Below are 16,808 nucleotides of genomic sequence, written 5' to 3'. Positions count from 1 at the left end.
CAGGATGAGTGGGCGCTATTTCACACGCTGACCTTTGTTGCTGTTAGACAGTGATGGCAAACAGCCTGGCATTTCTCAACGGTGGTCTTCTACGTTAGCAGGTCAGCCGAGGTTCTGTCAGTCACGGCCACTACACTCACTCAGCACCTAGACTGCTGCCTCCACGTGAGGATGTCAGGGAGGACTATCAGCTTGGAGCTTCTCTGCCAAGAAAGGATCCTGTCCAACCAACCTCATGACATCGACACCCTAAGCCAGGCATGCCAGAATCAGCCTTGGCTAAATGGCAAGTTCAGGGCTTGCCTGAACTAAATGAGACTTGAAAAACTAAAAAAGAATGAAACCTTTAATCTAGATGCTGGGAAGACTTAGTCAGTCTGATTTAATAGTGTGGGCCTGCAGGGGGTATAAGTCAGTGATACAGGCTTTACTTAGCATGTGTGAGGCCCTGGGTTCCGTCCTGTATCACAAAGGAAAAAAATTAAGGACAAGTTGATGAAGGTCAAATAGTGTGGACTGCCCACGCTAACCCCACAGATAGGACACAGTGTCACGTCAAAGAGAAGATTCTACTATAACTAAGCACTTGTCACCAGCACTCACCTGAGCATGATGCCACCTAGACGGATGGCTCTCTTCCAGTCCTTCAGAGTGGACTTGCCAGCCAGATGAACAAAATGCTTGGGGCTGATCAACTGATCGTTGAACTAAAGGAAAAAGAACAATTAGGTCAACAAGGAGAGAATTAAATAATGGGCCCGGAAAAAAATGACAAGCCACATCAGTGTCACTCATCCTTCTGTCCTAGGGACCAAACAGTAACCTTCTCTAAGTGTCTGTCCTTTCCTCGGACAGTTACAAAAGATGAGGGTGAGAAATAAATACACAAAACAGTATCTACAAATCCACTCACTCTGTGAAGCAGGGGTTGGGTCCAGCGCTCTAGAGGTTGATCAGGTAACCTGAAGAGATCTAAGTTAGCACTGAGGATGGATGGGCAAGGGAGAGAACTCACCGGTAAAAGTGTTAATTGTGCAAGACAACAGAGTTTTCTCCCAAAAATCACGTAAACAGTAGATACAGTGAACTGTATCGGTAGTTATCATACCCTTTTTGTTCTGTTTTTCAAGACAGGGTTTCTCAGTGTAGCCCTGGTTGTCCTGGAACTCACTCTGTAGACCAGGCTGGCCTCAAAGTCACAGAGACAAACTTGCCTCTGCCTCCGTGTGCTGGGATTAAAGGCGTGTGCCATCACTACCCGGCTAGTCCCAGCACTCTTATTGTGAGATGGGACTCACAGACAGAACAATCCCCTAGAAGCTAGAAGCCTGGTTAGCCTGGAACACTCAGTACAGCAGCAGATGTCACACACACATGCACACGCACACGCGCACGCGCACACGCACACGCACACAGACTGCATACCATACTGCATACATACAGCACTACACACACAATACAGACACACTAAAGACCCTTTCAAAGATTTATTTTTTTCTGATGTGTTTGGTATTTTGCCTGCCTGCCTGAGTGAGTGTGTGAGTGTGTGTGTGTGTGTGCGCACTACACACATGCAATGCTGGCAGAGGCTGAAGAAGGTGACAGATCCCCTGTACTGGCCTTATAGACTGGTCCTGAGCTGCCATGTGGTTGCTGGGAACTGAACCCTTTTTTGGTGTTTTGAGGCAGGGTTCCCTATTATCACCTCTTGGCCTCCAACTTAAATCAATCCTACAGGCATGGTCTATGACACCTGCTTATTCTTTTTTTTTATTTTTTTCTTTATTAGTTACACTTTACTCACTTTGTATCCCCCCATTCCCCCCCCCCCGTGGTTCCCTCCCTTCCTCCACCCTCTGCCTGCATGCCCCTCCCCCACCTGCTTATTCTTATCCATAACTATTCTGAATAAAGCCTTAAGGGCTTAAGGGCTTGCTTTTAAACTCTAGTTTATTTAGGGTTCCTTAACGCCTCTTCCTTTCAACCCCCCAACCATAGGCAGGAAAGAGAGTTAATGGGGGGGGGGGGTGCAGACTCCTATACTCTTCCTGGCTGATTAGGGTCTATGGGTTCTTTGGGGGCTATACCAATCTCCATCAACAGCAAACAGAGCAAGCAGGTTCCTCCCAGCCCCTGCACTGAAATGTTCCTTTCTGTCCATCTCTGGTCTCTCCAAACTGCCACAAGCCATGCGCCACCCTTTCTCTTTTTGGGTTCTCATATTCATATCCCTCAGGGTCCTACACCACACCCTTCTCAGCCATTACCACCTGGCAGAGACCACTCCCCACAGGAGGCAACTATCAAGTGTGGGCAAACTAAAGCCCAAACTAAAATCCCACATTTGGGATTAAAACAAAAAACCTATTTACGTCACATACCTGAGTTCTCAAAGAAACCAAAGCTTCCATTACAAAGCCTATTATGCTGCATACCAGTTCAAGGCATGTCACATACGATTTCATTTCATTTCATTTACTACAGCACAATGTATGTGTTGTATAAATGTGTGTGTATGATCCGGGCTTGGGTGCACACCTGTAATCACAGCACTCAGGGAGGCAGAGACAGGTGGACCTCTGTGAGTTCGAGGCCAACCTGGTCTACAAAGTGAGTCCAGGACAGCCAAGGATATACAGAGAAACCCCGTCCCAAAAAAACAAAACAAACAAACAAACAAACAAAAAACAGCTGCAAAATAAGAAGCTACTGTTTGAACCTGGAAGTTTACATAGCTCAGTGGCGGAGCACTGCCTCACATGTTTGAGACCCTAGATCAGAGCCTGCATTTCCCTGCAGAAGCTCATCTGGTGAAAGACAGTAAGGCACTGAAACAAAGCCTGGGGACAGGAGACAATTACCTTCACGCACTTCACATTTATGCCTGGACACACAAACTTCTTCCAGAGGAGGATAGCTTTACTCTCTCCACAGGTTATAGGGTAAGCAATTTCCATATCCTCGTTCGCTTCTATACTGCTTGCATCTGAAAATGGAAAAAGTAATCTGATATTTACTGAACAATTCTTCCCTAAACTTTAATTCCACATGTATATTTTGGTTCCTTTGGGAAGAATAGGGTTTCATGTAGCTCAGTCATACAGCAATGATGACCTCAGATCTCAGATTACTGATCCTGCACTCTTCCAAACAGCTATATCCCCAGCACTCACAGGGTACCCTTTCCAAACAAACAAACAAAAGAACTTTAATAAATTTTCATTTTACTTTGTGTGCATGCGTGTTTTGCCTGCATGCAAGTTTGTATACCACTTGCTTGCTTGCCAGGTCCTCATAGCTGAGTTAAGATTATTAACAACTTAGTGATCTCTTCAGCCCTAGGATACCTTTGAAGTTTGACATAACAGCTATGCCTTACCGAGCTAACAATGTGTTAAGACACTAAAGATACAGTCTCTTCCTCTCTCTCTCTTTAATTTAAAAACATTATTTAAAAGGCTGGAGAGATGGCTTAGCAGTTAAGAGCACTAACTGTTCTTCCAGAAGACCCAAGTTTAAATCCCAGCACCCACACGGCAGCTCACAACCACCTGTAACTCCAAATCTGACACCCTCACACAGACACACTTTCAGGTAAAACACCAGTGCAGTATATAATTTACTCTTATTGGGGAGCCATGGTGTCATGGCTGTAGAGATCAGAAAGCAACTCTGAAGAGTGTGTTCTCTTCTTCCAACCTTGTGTGGGTTCCGGGGACTGAACTCACACTGCAGGTTTGCTTCCATGGCAAGTACCCCTCAGACTGTCTGATCGATCCTACCATAAACCTTTCTTTGTGTTAATATTGTAATTCTTTTGCTTATTTGTTCATTGAGATAGGATCTTGTATACCTCAAGCTGCTATGAACTTTTTATGTAACTAAGGACAGCCTTGAACTCCTGATCTTGCTGCCACTATTTCCAAAGTTCCAGGATTACAGGCATGAGACAACACACCCAGCATTTTCTTACTATAATCTTCTGAGATGGGAATTATTTCCTATGTTTCACATATAAATAGATGAACTTCAGAAACAGAAGTGAATTTCCCAAGAACACGGAGAGAAATGTAAGAAAGTCAAATTTGCTTAGTTTCTTTCCATTGACAAATTCCCAATCAGTACTGAAAGGACCAGGCTGAGGACCCCTGTCCCCCAAAGGTCATCAGTCCCAGAAACAAGGCCATAAAATTCCCTACCCAAGGAACAGCCTGAGGAGAACCACAAGAATGGGAAGGCATCTTATGTCAGGGTGGGGCATCTGTGCTGGGCAGCCCACCGACCTAACATTCCTGAGGTCTACAGACAGCTCACTCAATGTTATGTTAGTTAGCCAATCACTCTGTAACACCCTTGCTGAATATCATCCAGGTTTTCGCTCAAACCCCAAATAAAAATCTTGCCATGCAGCTGCTTGGGGCTCTCCTCTATGATCCACTGTGTTGGTGACAGAGGAGAGACCAGTTTAAGCCCGAATAAAGCTCTTTGCTCTTACATACATGATCTGGCTCCCGGTCTTGGGGGACTTTAAGATCCGGGCATAACAATGCAATACTCCTTCAGCTGGAGCCTCACCTAATAACAGGGACCAATCTACAGGCTTCAGTTACTTTGTGAGAATTTCCTTCCTTCCTTCCTTCCTTCCTTCCTTCCTTCCTTCCTTCCTTCCTTCCTTCCATTTATTTATTTGTTTATTTATTTTGTGGGTTTTTTGAGACAGGGTTTCTCTGTGTAGCCCTGGCTGTCCTGGACTTACTTTGTAGACTAGGCTGGCCTGGAACTCATAGAGATCCGCCTGCCTCTGCCTCCTGAGTGCTGGGATCACAGGAATGCAGCACCATGCCTAGCTTTTGCTGTTATGCCCAAGTCTCTCGGACGCCAAAGACCACCAAGGAGCTGATCCCAAAGCAAATGCAGTAGATTCTTTTTATTACAAGCTCCAGCTTGGGCCCACACCCTCACCAACGCACCACCATGCCTGGCATGTCTGCCATCTTAATTGGCAGTGTCAATGGGTACACTGAGTTGGTGGGGGCAGAAAATAAGGCACAAAAGGCCTGAAATCATAGGCTGGGGCACAGCTCAGTAGTGGAGAACCTGCTTGGCTTGGATAAGATCCTGGGTTCCATCCCCAGGGATTTCAAAGCAAAAACAGAGAAACTCTCAACCAAAGGTGCTGAACAGAGTGGCAAAAAGACTTACCGATTCCTTCTTCAATTTTGTGTATTGTGTGGGTTTCAACAGCTACAACTGCTGCGTTGTCCCCTGACCCGGCTTCATAAATCCTATTATAAAAGTGTACATTAATAAACAAACTACAGAAGTCATGACAGTTTAATATTCACAGCATGGGATTAAGATATTTGTTTGAATCTGTATGAAAAGGAGTAAATAAGTGTATTTTATTGTGCAACTTTAGTGCTTTGACAAGTTTCCCATTGTACTTAAACTCCAAGAGGCCCAGACTACTTAGCCTTTCCTGCCAGGAAGATGAAACAACTCACCCCAAGTAAACTGAGTCTTGCTACAACTGCTACTGTACTACACTTACCCTTTCCCTAATAACTTTAAAGATTTGTTACTTATGTGTGTAAAACCATCTGACTGCTTATATACACGCACACACACCTGTGTGAATCCGTGTGTGTGTGTGTGTGTGTGTGTGTGTGTTACAGGTGTGTGTGAGCTGCTTCATGGAGGTCCTTGCTGGGGGAGGGTCTTGTGCACTGTGTTTTCAGATGCTGATTTCAGGGCCCTGAGAGCTGTCACCACCCTGCCATAAGCATTGTTGTTGTTTTTTTATTAAATTTTTATTTTTTTATATTAGTTACAGTTTATTCACTTTGTATCCCAGCTGTAGCCCCCTTCCTCATTCCCTCCCAATCTCACCCTCCCTCCCTCATCTCCTCCCTGCCCCTCTCTAAGTCCACTGATAGGGAAGGTCCTCCTCCCCTTCCATCTGACCCTAGCCTATCAGGTCTCTTCAGGACTGGCTGCAATGTCCTCCTTTGTGGCCTAGCAAGGCTGCCCCTGGAGGTCAAAGAGCCTGCCATTGAGTTCATGTCAGAAACAGTTACCATAAGCATTGTTATGAATGTTGAACCATCTACTGCGTCCATGTGATGTAAGGAATGTTCCTCAGTTATCCCTGGTTGGTTAATAAAGATGCTGAAGCCTGTGACTGGACAGAAGAGAGGAAGGCAGGGTTTAGGTTCCCCAGGCTTTGGGTCTCTAAGGACTATGAGGGAGGAGATGAAGCCAGAGAGAGGGAGGAAGGAGCTTGGTGGCTGGATGGGATAGACTAGGCGCAGGAGGTCATAGGAAGTGCACTATGAGGACAGACTAGCTGTCTGGGAGTCATCAGGTTGCTAAGTGTTTGGCTTTTTTGTGGGTTTTAGTCGTAGAATTAGAATAGCTCAAAATGTGCCCAACATAGCGCCTACAGCTTAATAATAAATTGTAGGCTCTCTGTGTCAATCATTAGAGAACTAGCTGGTTAAAGAAAACTGCTGCTATAGGGATACAGAGAGAAAAATAAACTGTAAAAACCAATAAAACATGGCTGCAGAAATGGCTCAGAAGTTAAGAGCACTGGCTGCTCTTCCAGAGGTACTGAGTTCAATTTCTAGCAACCACATGGTGGCTCATAACCATCTATAATGAAATCTGGTGCCCTCTTCTAGTGTGCCAGTGTACATGCAGACAAAATATTGCATACATAATAAATAAATCTTTTAAAAAATTAAAATTAAAAAAAATATTTGAACAGGACAGTGATGGCACATGCTTTAATCACACACACATACACACACAAGAAAAATGTTCCCGTATTAATTTCCAGTGTTAATTAATATTTACAGAATAATTTATTCTACAAGTCCTTTGGAAGAGCAACACGTTCTCTTGAACTACTGAGCCATTTCTCCAGTGCTTCCTCAATAACTTTAGACCAGTGGTTCTCAACCTTCCTGACGCAGGAACCCTTTAATACAATTCTTCATGCTGTGCTGACACCCAATCATAAAATTATTTTCAGTGCTACTTTATAACTGTAATTTCGCTACTGTTATGAGCCATAATGTATAGCTGGGTGGCGGGGGCCTTTAATCTCAGCACTGGGGAGGCAGAAAGGTGATTCTCTTTTGTTGAGGTCATCCATGTCTACAGAGCTAGTTCCAGGATAGCTAGGGCTATACAGAGGAACCCCATCTCTAAAACAAACAAACACACAAAACAAATCATACTGTAAATGTCTGTTTGCCAGTGGACTTGGGCGACCCCTATGAAAGAGTCATTCATCCCCCAAGGGGTTCCTGACCCACAGGTGAGAACCACTGCTTTAAATGCTCCCGATACAGTGAATGCTGCTACAAATGCAGACGGGTTTTCATAAAGTCCATCTGAAAGCAGAGCCAGCAGCGCGCAAGATGGGCAGCGGCAGGATGACCCAGAAACAGGCGACCCTTGTTGAAATCTAGACATTTATAGCATCGGTGGGGTTTCTGTTGTTGTTTTTAGTGTTCTAGTCTTTCAGGGCAGCAGAACCAAATTATAGACATAAACCACATTTATAGAAACAAAGATGAACCTGTCCCTGAGGGTCTGCAACCTGTCTAAGGCTTTGTTTATCTTATTTCCAGCCTGTTCACTCCTCTTTGCACAGACGCTGACCCGCCTCCGTGGCGACACCTACAGCGCAGACCTCCCCTCTGAACCTCACACCACAGTGCAGCTGACTGCTGAGTGAAAAGGTGCATCTGACACTTCCATCTCAAAGAACCTTCCGTTTGCAACGGTCGCCATATTCCTGAACTGGGTGTAGTGTCACAGTCCTGCTGTCCCAGCACTTGAGGGGCAGAGGCAGGAGGCTGTCTCAATAGCCTAAGTAAACAACACAAAAGCGGTCCTCTTGTCCCCATGCTCTCCACCCTTGCCAGCGCTGTCACCCTGCACACTGGATGGGCCCTGCCACTGCCAAGACCTCTTCCTCTCTCTTCTGCTCTTGGAATGGGGTGGTGATTGCTTCCATTTCTTTCCTTTTCTCGGTTCTTTTTGTACTCCAGATTAAACTAGACCCTTACGCATGCTAGACAGGAACTCTGTCACTGAGCTATGTACCTAGCCCTTCTCCAGGATTTCTCCTTTTGTCCCTCAGTTCCTACACAGTCAAATCTTCCCACACAGAACTCTTTAGCCCCAGCTGTCCTTCCTGTCTCTAGTACCATCACTACCACTTTGACTCCGGCCTCATGATGGCCAGCCCAGAACAACTTACCCCCCTATCTCATGAAGCCTGTACATGCCTACCAGAGTAATCGAGTGATTCTCCTCTTTAAACTTTTAAATTTTGCGTTTCTTGGTTTTTGCAATTCAGGGGACTAAACCCAGAATATCTCACGTGCTGGCCCACGGTGCTATTCCTGAGCTGCTTTTTTGTTTTGTTTTTTGTTTTGAGACAGGGTTTCTCTGTGTAGCCATCGCTGTCTTGGAAATCACTCCATAGAGTAGGGTGGCTTCAAACTCACAGAGATCTGCCTTTCTCTGCCTCCCAAGTGCTAGGATTAAAGCCATGTGCCACCACTGCAAGGCCCTGACATACATTTTTATTTCTAATTTTTTCACTTTTTATTTTGGGACAAGATCTTAGCAGGCTGCCTAGGTTGGCCTCGGAGTCCAGTGATCCTTCTTCCTCAGACCCCACCGTATTGAAAGGACTAGCAGTGCCATCATGGCAGGCTCCTATTTGGGATTTTTCTTTTTTCTTTCTTTCTTTTCTTTTTCTTTTTCTTTTTTCTTTTTTTTTTTTTTTTTTTTTTTTGCATTCCTGGGAATAAAACTCAGGACTTCAAGGCAGTGGTGGCACATGCCTTTAATCCCAGCCCTCAGGAGGCAGAGGCAGGTGGATCTCAGTGAGTTTGGAGCCAACCTGGTCTACAGTGTGAGTTCTAGGACAGCCAAGGCTACACAGAGAAACCCTATCTTGGGGCTCGGGGAAGAAGAGAACGGGGTGTTAAGGTTAATTCGAGAACAGCTATGTTTAGGTTTGTGATGTGTTTGATGTGTGGCCAAAGGGTTTGGGTTCTGAATATAATTTTAATGGTAGTTATAAAACTGTATGAAGAAGCCAAATAAAAGAGTACTAATTAAAAACAATAACAGGGCTGGAGAGATGGCTCAGAGGCAAGAACACTGGCTGCTCTTCTAGAGGGTCTGGCTTCAATTCCCAGCAACTATATAGCGACTCATAACTGTCTGTACCTCCGCTGCCAGGGGATCTGATCACAGTGACATATGTGCAGGCAAAACAACAATGCACCTAAAATAAAAATAAATAATAAAAAAAAAAACAATAACAACAAGAGCTAGAGAAATGGCTCAGCAGTGAAGAGCACTGGCTGTTTTTCCAGAAGACAGCCAGCACCCACATGGTGGCTCACAACTGTCTGTAACTCCAGTTCCAGGGGATCCCACACTCTCACACAGACACACGTGCAGGCAAAACACTAATGACTATAAAATAAAAATAAATAAATCATTAAAGTAAATAAAGATGATTTTCCTTCTACCTCCAGTATAGCCATCCATTCCTCCTCTTTGGTGCAACTTTTTTTGAGCTTTTTGTCACGACACATTTAGTATTTAACAAAACATTCTTGGGGCTGGAGAGATGCTTCAGTGGTTAAGAGTTCTGTTGCTCTTGCAAAGGACCCCAGTTCAGTTCCTAGCACCCACACATTGGCTCCCACTCATGGCTAAATCCAGTTCTAGGGTACCTGCCTTCTCACCTCCAAGGGCACCAGACACGTGCTAGCAAAATACTAATACAATTAAAAGAAATAAATTAAAAAAAACCAAATTCTTATTTATCTATGTCTCCCCGAAGAGATAATCTAGAGTAGACATATTGTTCATCTGTTCGCTACGTAAGCCTGACATTTAATATACCAACAGGGCAATACAATATCTTCAGTAAATAGTTCTTTAATGAATAAGGAATGAACTGAAGATAATGCCTAAAGTATAAAAACCACTGAGCCTGATGACTCATGTCTGTAATCCGCAATAAAGAAAGCTAAAGCAATATTGCATCAAGTTTGAGGCCAGCCTGAGCTACACAGTAAGACCCAATCTCAAAAGAATAAAACAAGGGGCTGGAAAGCTGGCTCAGTGGTTAAAAGCATTGGCTATTCTTCAAAAAGCCTGGGTTGGGCTTATTTTTAAATATTATTTATTTATTTATTTTTGAGATTAGATTTAATTATACAGCTCTGGCTGTCCTGGAACTCACTATGTTGACCAGGCTGGCCTCACTCAGAAAGATCTGCCTGCCTTTGTCTCCTGAGTGCTAGGTTTAATTCCCAGAACCTAAATATTGGTGGGAAAAAAAAAAAACCAAAACACCTGCACCAACTCTAGTTCTTCTTCTGACCTCTGTGGACACTGCATGCACACGGTGATCAAACATACATGCAGCCAAAACACCCACATACATTCAAAACAAACAAAAATGAATAATAGCAAAACAAAAACTATTATTATTCCAAAATGGAGCCGGCCGTGGTGGTGCATATCTTTATTCCCAGCACTTAGGAGGCAGAGGCAGGTGGATCTCTGTGAGTTTGACAGAGCCTGGTCTACAAAGCAAATACAGGATAGCCAGGGCTACACAGAGAAACTTTGTCTTGAAACCTCCCCCTTAAAAAAAAAAAGATCTAAAATGGCCTGTTAAGTGAGGAATGGTGACATGTGAGTATTTCCTCTGAGCTCTTTATGTTATAAAGAGATTTGAGAGTGTACAACCATTCTGGAATGGTTCCATTCTACTTGAGATGCTAGAGATGTAACTCGGGCCTTCCGCACACTAGGGAAGTGCTGTGACACTCAGTGACATCTCCAGAACCGTCAGTAGTTACTGGGTCTTTTTCACTGGATTTTTGTTTGTTTTAAGGCTGGACTTAATGTAGTTCAGGCTGGCCCCAAATTTGCTATGCACCTTAGCATAGCCTTGAGTACTGGACTTACAGGCATCTGCTACCGTGCCCTACTTCTCCCCAATACATTCTCTCCCTGTCTCTCTGTCTCTGTGTCTCTCAAGAAAGCACATTGTGACTATCCTATTTCCTATGCAAAGCTCTGGGAATTATCATTTGCAGTGATAGAAGTGTGAACTCAGGGCCTTGCCCATGTCAGGCAAATGCTTCACCACTGAGAATACCCCAGACCTTCCCTAGAATTAGTAAAAGTCTTGTAGCTTTTTTAAAAGTCTTGTAGTTTTACTGTAGATGGGAGAGACAAAGGTTATGTTGTGGGTCTAGCTTAAGTATCCTCTCATGAGCTGTGTCGGCTTCGCTGTGTACACACGGGAAGACGCTCCAGCCTACCTTTGCTGCCTAATGCCTTCCTGTATATGTATATGTCTATGTAATGAACACCTGGAAAAGCACGAACATAAGTCAGGCTCAGTACTGCACGCCCGCAGTCCCAACACTTGGGAAGTTGAGACAGGCGGGCTTCTACTTTGGGGTCGGCCTGGACTCCGTAGTGAGTTCAAGGATAGCCTGAGGTCCTACTTTCTTTTTTTTTGTTTTTTAGTTTGTTGAGACATAGTTTCTCTGTGTATCCCTGGCTGTCCTGGACTCACTTCTAGACCAGGCTGGCCTCGAACTCACAGAGATCCGCCTGCCTCTGCCTCCCAGAGTGCTGAGATTACATGCATATGTCACTGAGACCAGCGATCATACTTTCAAAAACAAAAAGAGAACTGAGCTGAAGAGATGGCTCTGTCGTTAAGAATACTGCCTGTTCTCCGAGGACCCACCTTATCTGGTGGCTCATGACCGCCTGTAATCCAGCTCCAGGATCTGTCGCCTTCTTCTGGTTCTCATGTGCATCTACATTCATGCACACATTCATGTATCTTTCCCATGCAAAGACACACTCAAAAATTTCGAAGTAAGGGCTGGAGAGATGGCTCAGTGTTTAAGAGCGCGCTCTCCTCTTCCAAAGGACCCAGGTTCAATTCCCAGCACCCACAACTGTCTGTACAGCCAATTCCAAGGGATCTGACACCTTCACACTAATACACATAAAATAAAATTAATTATTTTAAAATTTTTTTAAGAAATTAAAAAATATTAAACAAACATAAATCTGGAAGCAGTGTTATATATATCCTAATACAGGCGGAAGGGTCTGTAATACAAAGAAAAGAAAAATCTGTGCTACGCAGTAAGACCTTGTCTCAAAAGATAAATAAACAACAGAGTATGCAGCATCAAACTCTCCTTTATCTCCTCACTTTGCCGCCACCCTCAGCTTTTGAACCAGCTACCCTATTTGGTTATCATCATGCCATGCCATAAGTCTTTTTCTTTCTTCCTCTCCCAACCACCCTTTTTGGTCCAGTTACAACAATTCAAACTTTTGTTTGAATTCTTTTTGTGATTTTTTTCAAGGAAATTTACTTTTAGAGGTGAATACCCGCATGCATATATGTACGCCAAATATATATACAGTGCCCACTGCTGTGCGGGTGCTGGTAACAAAATCAGGTCCCCCTAAGAGCAGTCAGTGTTCTTAATTGTGGAGCCTTTGCTCCAGCCCCGTGTGTGTGTGTGTGTGTGTGTGTGAATGCGCACGTGTATGTGTGTATAGTTGCCGTTGTTTGGCTTAGTGTTTTGAAGGGATTCCATTCTTACATACATGCACTTTTGGCTTTTACAACTAGAGTGCAAGCTTCATGTTGGCGAGGACCTTGTTCTCTATTTCTTCCAGCACCTTCATAAGGCATCACGTGGTGGTAGTGGTGGATACTTTTGATAGACCAAGCTTAGTAATTTGCCAATCCATGAGAGTTTGAGGGCTCATGGTAGAAATATTTTTGGAGGTGCCGTGCTCAGTCTCTGGGTCAACAACACATTTGAGAAATATGCCTGGGCCCTGTGCCAAACAGTGTGGACAGAGAAAATGGGGGAGCCATGTAACTCACCCTCAGAGGGTTCACACTATAAAGACAAGAGGTACATGAGGAAACAGCTCTACGATGACGGAAGGAAATGGAAACTCAGGTAGCTCTGACTGATGCTGACTGTCCGAGCTGTACAGTTATTTCCCCACCCTTTAGGCCTCCCAAAGCGCGTTTTCAGAATAGCGGAACCTTCAGCCACCTACCCTTGTTGCACAGGCTGCAGCTGCAAGATCACTTGAGTCTTAGTGTCTTCAGGGTTCTCCCCTTCATTTCCTTCAGTGGGGACCACAACCACGTCTCCCACTGGGACACTCACTTCTGCATTAGCCATCTTTCACATGAAGTCAGCTAGCTGGGGCTGCTGCTAGAAAAAAGAATCACGAGTAACTTCATCTTGAAAGACACAACTACAGGAAAGGAGTGCCAAGAAAGCGAACAGTGCCAAACACCATGGAACCACTGTGCTCTGCGAAGAATGAGGACTGAGAGGGAGCTGACAGAGGCAGACACAGCTCTTAGTATGTTTTCGTGATATGATTCACCAGTGGCTTGCCAGTGCCAACTCTACCAGCTCCTCAGACCTAATTATGCATCTCAGGATTAGAGACATCACATTGGCAGCTTGGGGAGTTATCAGCACTAGGAGGGATTACACACAACACAGAAATTAACAGCACTAGAATTGAAGGTTTTGTCCATGTTGTTGGGAGGTTTTCTTTGTTTTGTTTTTGAGATAGGGTCTCACTATATAATGCTGTTTGACATGAAAGTCAATATGTGGACCAGGCTGGCCTCAAACTCAAAGATGAGCCTGCCTTGCCTCCCGAGTTCTGGGACGAAACACCTTCATTTTGTTTTTGAGAAGCCATTCTCAGTAAGTAGTCCGGGCTGGCTTCAACCTGTGCATCCTCCCACCTCTGTCGCAAGTGCTGACATTACAAGCATGTACCACACCTGGCTTGTTTTTCACGTCACAAAACAGACTAGTTCCATCCCAAAGCAGGAGTCATGCCTGTTTTAAGTGCAAGTAGCACTTATCAGCTATATGACATTACAAATGGTGCTCTCTCCTTCACAAACAGTAAGTGTCTGAATTCAGCTGGGTAATGAACTCCCTCTGCAGTTCTCAAACTCAGAGATCCTACAGCACGCACCACCACAAGGCTTCTCTTTGAAATAATTTATTCTTATTTATGTGCATTGGTGTTTTGCTTTTGAATATCTGTTAGGGTGTTGGGTTCCCTGGAACTGTTGTGAGCTGCCATATGGGTGCTGGGAATTGAACCTGGGTCCTCCAGAAGAGCAGTCAGTGTTCTTAACCACTGAGCCAGCTCTCCCACCCAGAACTTTTCTTCTTGAGACAGGGTCTCATTCTGCAGTCTGTTCTCAAACTCTAAGCAACCCATGTACCTCGGGTTCGGCGCGCTGGAACTTCAGGGTGAGTCACCAGGCTTGGCTCTGAGAACTTTATGTTCTTGCTTTATTTTTAGAGATGGGGTCTCAAATGGCCTACGCCGACTTGGAACTTGCTATGTCGCTGAGAAGGACCCTGAAGTCCTGCCAGTCTTCCCGCTTCCCTGGGAGAGCTGGGACTAAGGTGTGCACCCTACATGGGTCACAGCAACATGCAGCTCCGCAGAGTGAATGGAGATGACCCTTTTCACAGCTCCCTGCAGAGCCACTGGGGAAACCACCGAGTACTGTGTGTTCCCTCAGCCTAAAGTACTGACCCAATCTTTTCTTTTTAAATTGTTGTTTGTATGTAAATCCACATGCCAAGGCACACGTGCAGAGGTCAGTGGGCAACTTTCAGGGGTCAGTTCTCTTTTTCCACCATGGATTTAGGCTTGCATGGCAAGCACTTTTACCTATGGCACAATCTTGCTGGGTCCACTGTCCCGATCTTTATGGAAACTCAGAGGGTCTAAGGCTCTCCTACAGCTGTTTGCCCTCAGAACTCGGGAAATTGGTTTTTTTCAGTGCTAGGGACCCAGCTCAGGACCTTGTGTGTGGTGGGCAAGTGCTATAACACAGAGCATGTCTGCAACCCTCTCCACTACACCTGAAAAGAGGGAGGGGCCAGGTTCCATGACTCACACCATAATCCCAATACTTGGGAGGCTGAAGCAGGAAGACTATGGAGCATTTGAAAACAGCCTGTCTTTAAAAAAAAAAAAAAAGAAAAGAAAAGAAGAAGAAGGAGGAGAAAAGAGAAACTGCAGCAGTCAGTGGAGAGTACAAGAAAACACACTGAATTTACTAAGTGAGTATATGGAAGTATGGGGAGACCAGCCATGTCGATCATGGATGCTAACTGGATTGTGTAGCTCTGCCAGCCTTGTTTGCCAAAAACACACATATTTATCGTGCAGCTCAGAGTGGACCTCACTGGCCTCAGTATGCTCATTTTACCTACAGCATTCCTCTCCAGCAGTATCAGCCACTGGGCACTCTGAACACACACTAACGTGCTTCTAGCTTCTAGAGCGCTAAGACTCCTTATTCACTAAGCCCCAGGACTTTTTCCCTAAAGTTCTTTCTTCAAGGCCCGATGCAAAGCTCCCTCCTCTATGCAGCCATCATCCCTGCACTTTCTTTCAGAATCTCCCCCAAATGTGGCCCGTCCCTCCTGTGTTGACATGCTGCCCCACGCTGCGGTCACCTATGCAGACTTTGCAGCCATAGCTGTCCTGTACCTTCTTGTTCGTTCTGCTGCTTCTGGAGACTGCACACAGGGCCATCCACGCACATTAGCAACTGAACTATAATCCAGAGCTCGTGGTTCCTTTCCTTTCTTTTTTGTTTTTTTTTAAGAAAGTTTATCTGTGTAGCCCTGGCTGTCCTGGACTCGCTTTGTAGACCAGGCTGGCCTCTGCCTCCAGAGTGCTGAGATTAGAGGTGTATGACACCCATATCCTCCCAACCCCCACCCCATCCTTTCTTGGTTTTTAGAAACAGGATTTCTCTGCTTTGGCACCGGTCTATCTAAGCAGCCTCCACCACTCTCCTCAGCTTTTATGCTGCTACATCTGCTGATTCAATCACTTTTTCATGTATCTGTAACCTAACCAAATTTCTTCATATCTGGCTTCTAATTCCATTCAATTTTTTAAATTAATTCTATAACCCTGTATTTACTGGCCTCTATTAGAGCACTGAACCATAATCTCTCAAACCTGCTTCTAGATTTCGTTTTCCTAAGTGGTGCTACCCTCCACCCGTTTTCAAAAGGGAACCTGGGAGTTATTTTTGCCTTCTTTCTAAATCCAATCAACCACAAAATCCAATCGTGTGTGTGTGTGTGTGTGTGTGTGTGTGTGTGTGTGATCCTCCCATTCTCCATCTGTGCTGTCAACACCATATCTGGACTGCCACAGTGTTACCTGAGTTCTTCCAGCCCTTTCTTTCCTATCCAAATCTTTGGTCTTGGACTCCTCCAATTCATTCTCCACATTAACAACTGAAGTGATCCTTGTAAAGGCCATGGACCACTTTTCCCACTTAAAAACGACTTAAATGTTCTCCAGTTGCTATGAAAATAAAGTACAAGCGCTTTACAGCGGCCTACAAAGTCTTCCAAAGCAGCCCTGCTTCTCACAGCTGGCACCTGGTGGGGTCCGGTCACTGTTTCCAGTTCTCAAACATGCAGCATTTCCTGGACTGTGCCTCTGAACTGCTATCTGTCCCTTCCTTCCGGCTAGTCTCTGTTAACCCTTTGGAGGTATCTGAAGCACCGCTCCCTTGGGGCCTTCCAGTGACTTCCTTCGTTAGGTTTGTCTGTGCTCCCCAGCATGCTTCGTTTTCCTCTGTGGGTGAGCGGGTGGGTGGGTTGTTGGGCACT

At 44.9% G+C, this 16,808-nt stretch overlaps 1 protein-coding gene across 6 annotated transcripts in view; it reads right to left on the bottom strand.

Annotated features, from left to right (window-relative positions):
- Gmeb1 (glucocorticoid modulatory element binding protein 1) overlaps nucleotides 1–16,808 on the bottom strand; it is a 38,836-nt gene that overhangs the window by 17,083 nt on the left and 4,945 nt on the right. For 3 of the 6 annotated variants that reach the window (XM_021651398.2, XM_021651403.2, XM_021651401.2), the window contains exons 2-5: nucleotides 13,171–13,328; nucleotides 5,203–5,285; nucleotides 2,862–2,986; nucleotides 604–707 (exon numbers count right to left, since the gene is read on the bottom strand). In XM_021651398.2, coding sequence (XP_021507073.1) covers nucleotides 604–707; nucleotides 2,862–2,986; nucleotides 5,203–5,285; nucleotides 13,171–13,298 — 440 coding nt within the window. In that variant the 5' untranslated portion in view covers nucleotides 13,299–13,328. Of the gene's footprint in view, nucleotides 1–603; nucleotides 708–2,861; nucleotides 2,987–5,202; nucleotides 5,286–13,170; nucleotides 13,332–16,808 lie in introns of all 6 variants that reach the window. The other 3 variants (XM_021651399.2, XM_021651400.2, XM_060379400.1) reach the window with 1 other exon arrangement.

Source organism: Meriones unguiculatus, chromosome 3 (genome assembly GCF_030254825.1).
Source record: "Meriones unguiculatus strain TT.TT164.6M chromosome 3, Bangor_MerUng_6.1, whole genome shotgun sequence".
Lineage (NCBI taxonomy): Eukaryota > Metazoa > Chordata > Mammalia > Rodentia > Muridae > Meriones > Meriones unguiculatus.
Note: the sequence above shows the minus strand (reverse complement) of the source record. Positions and strands in the feature narration are given on the sequence as shown.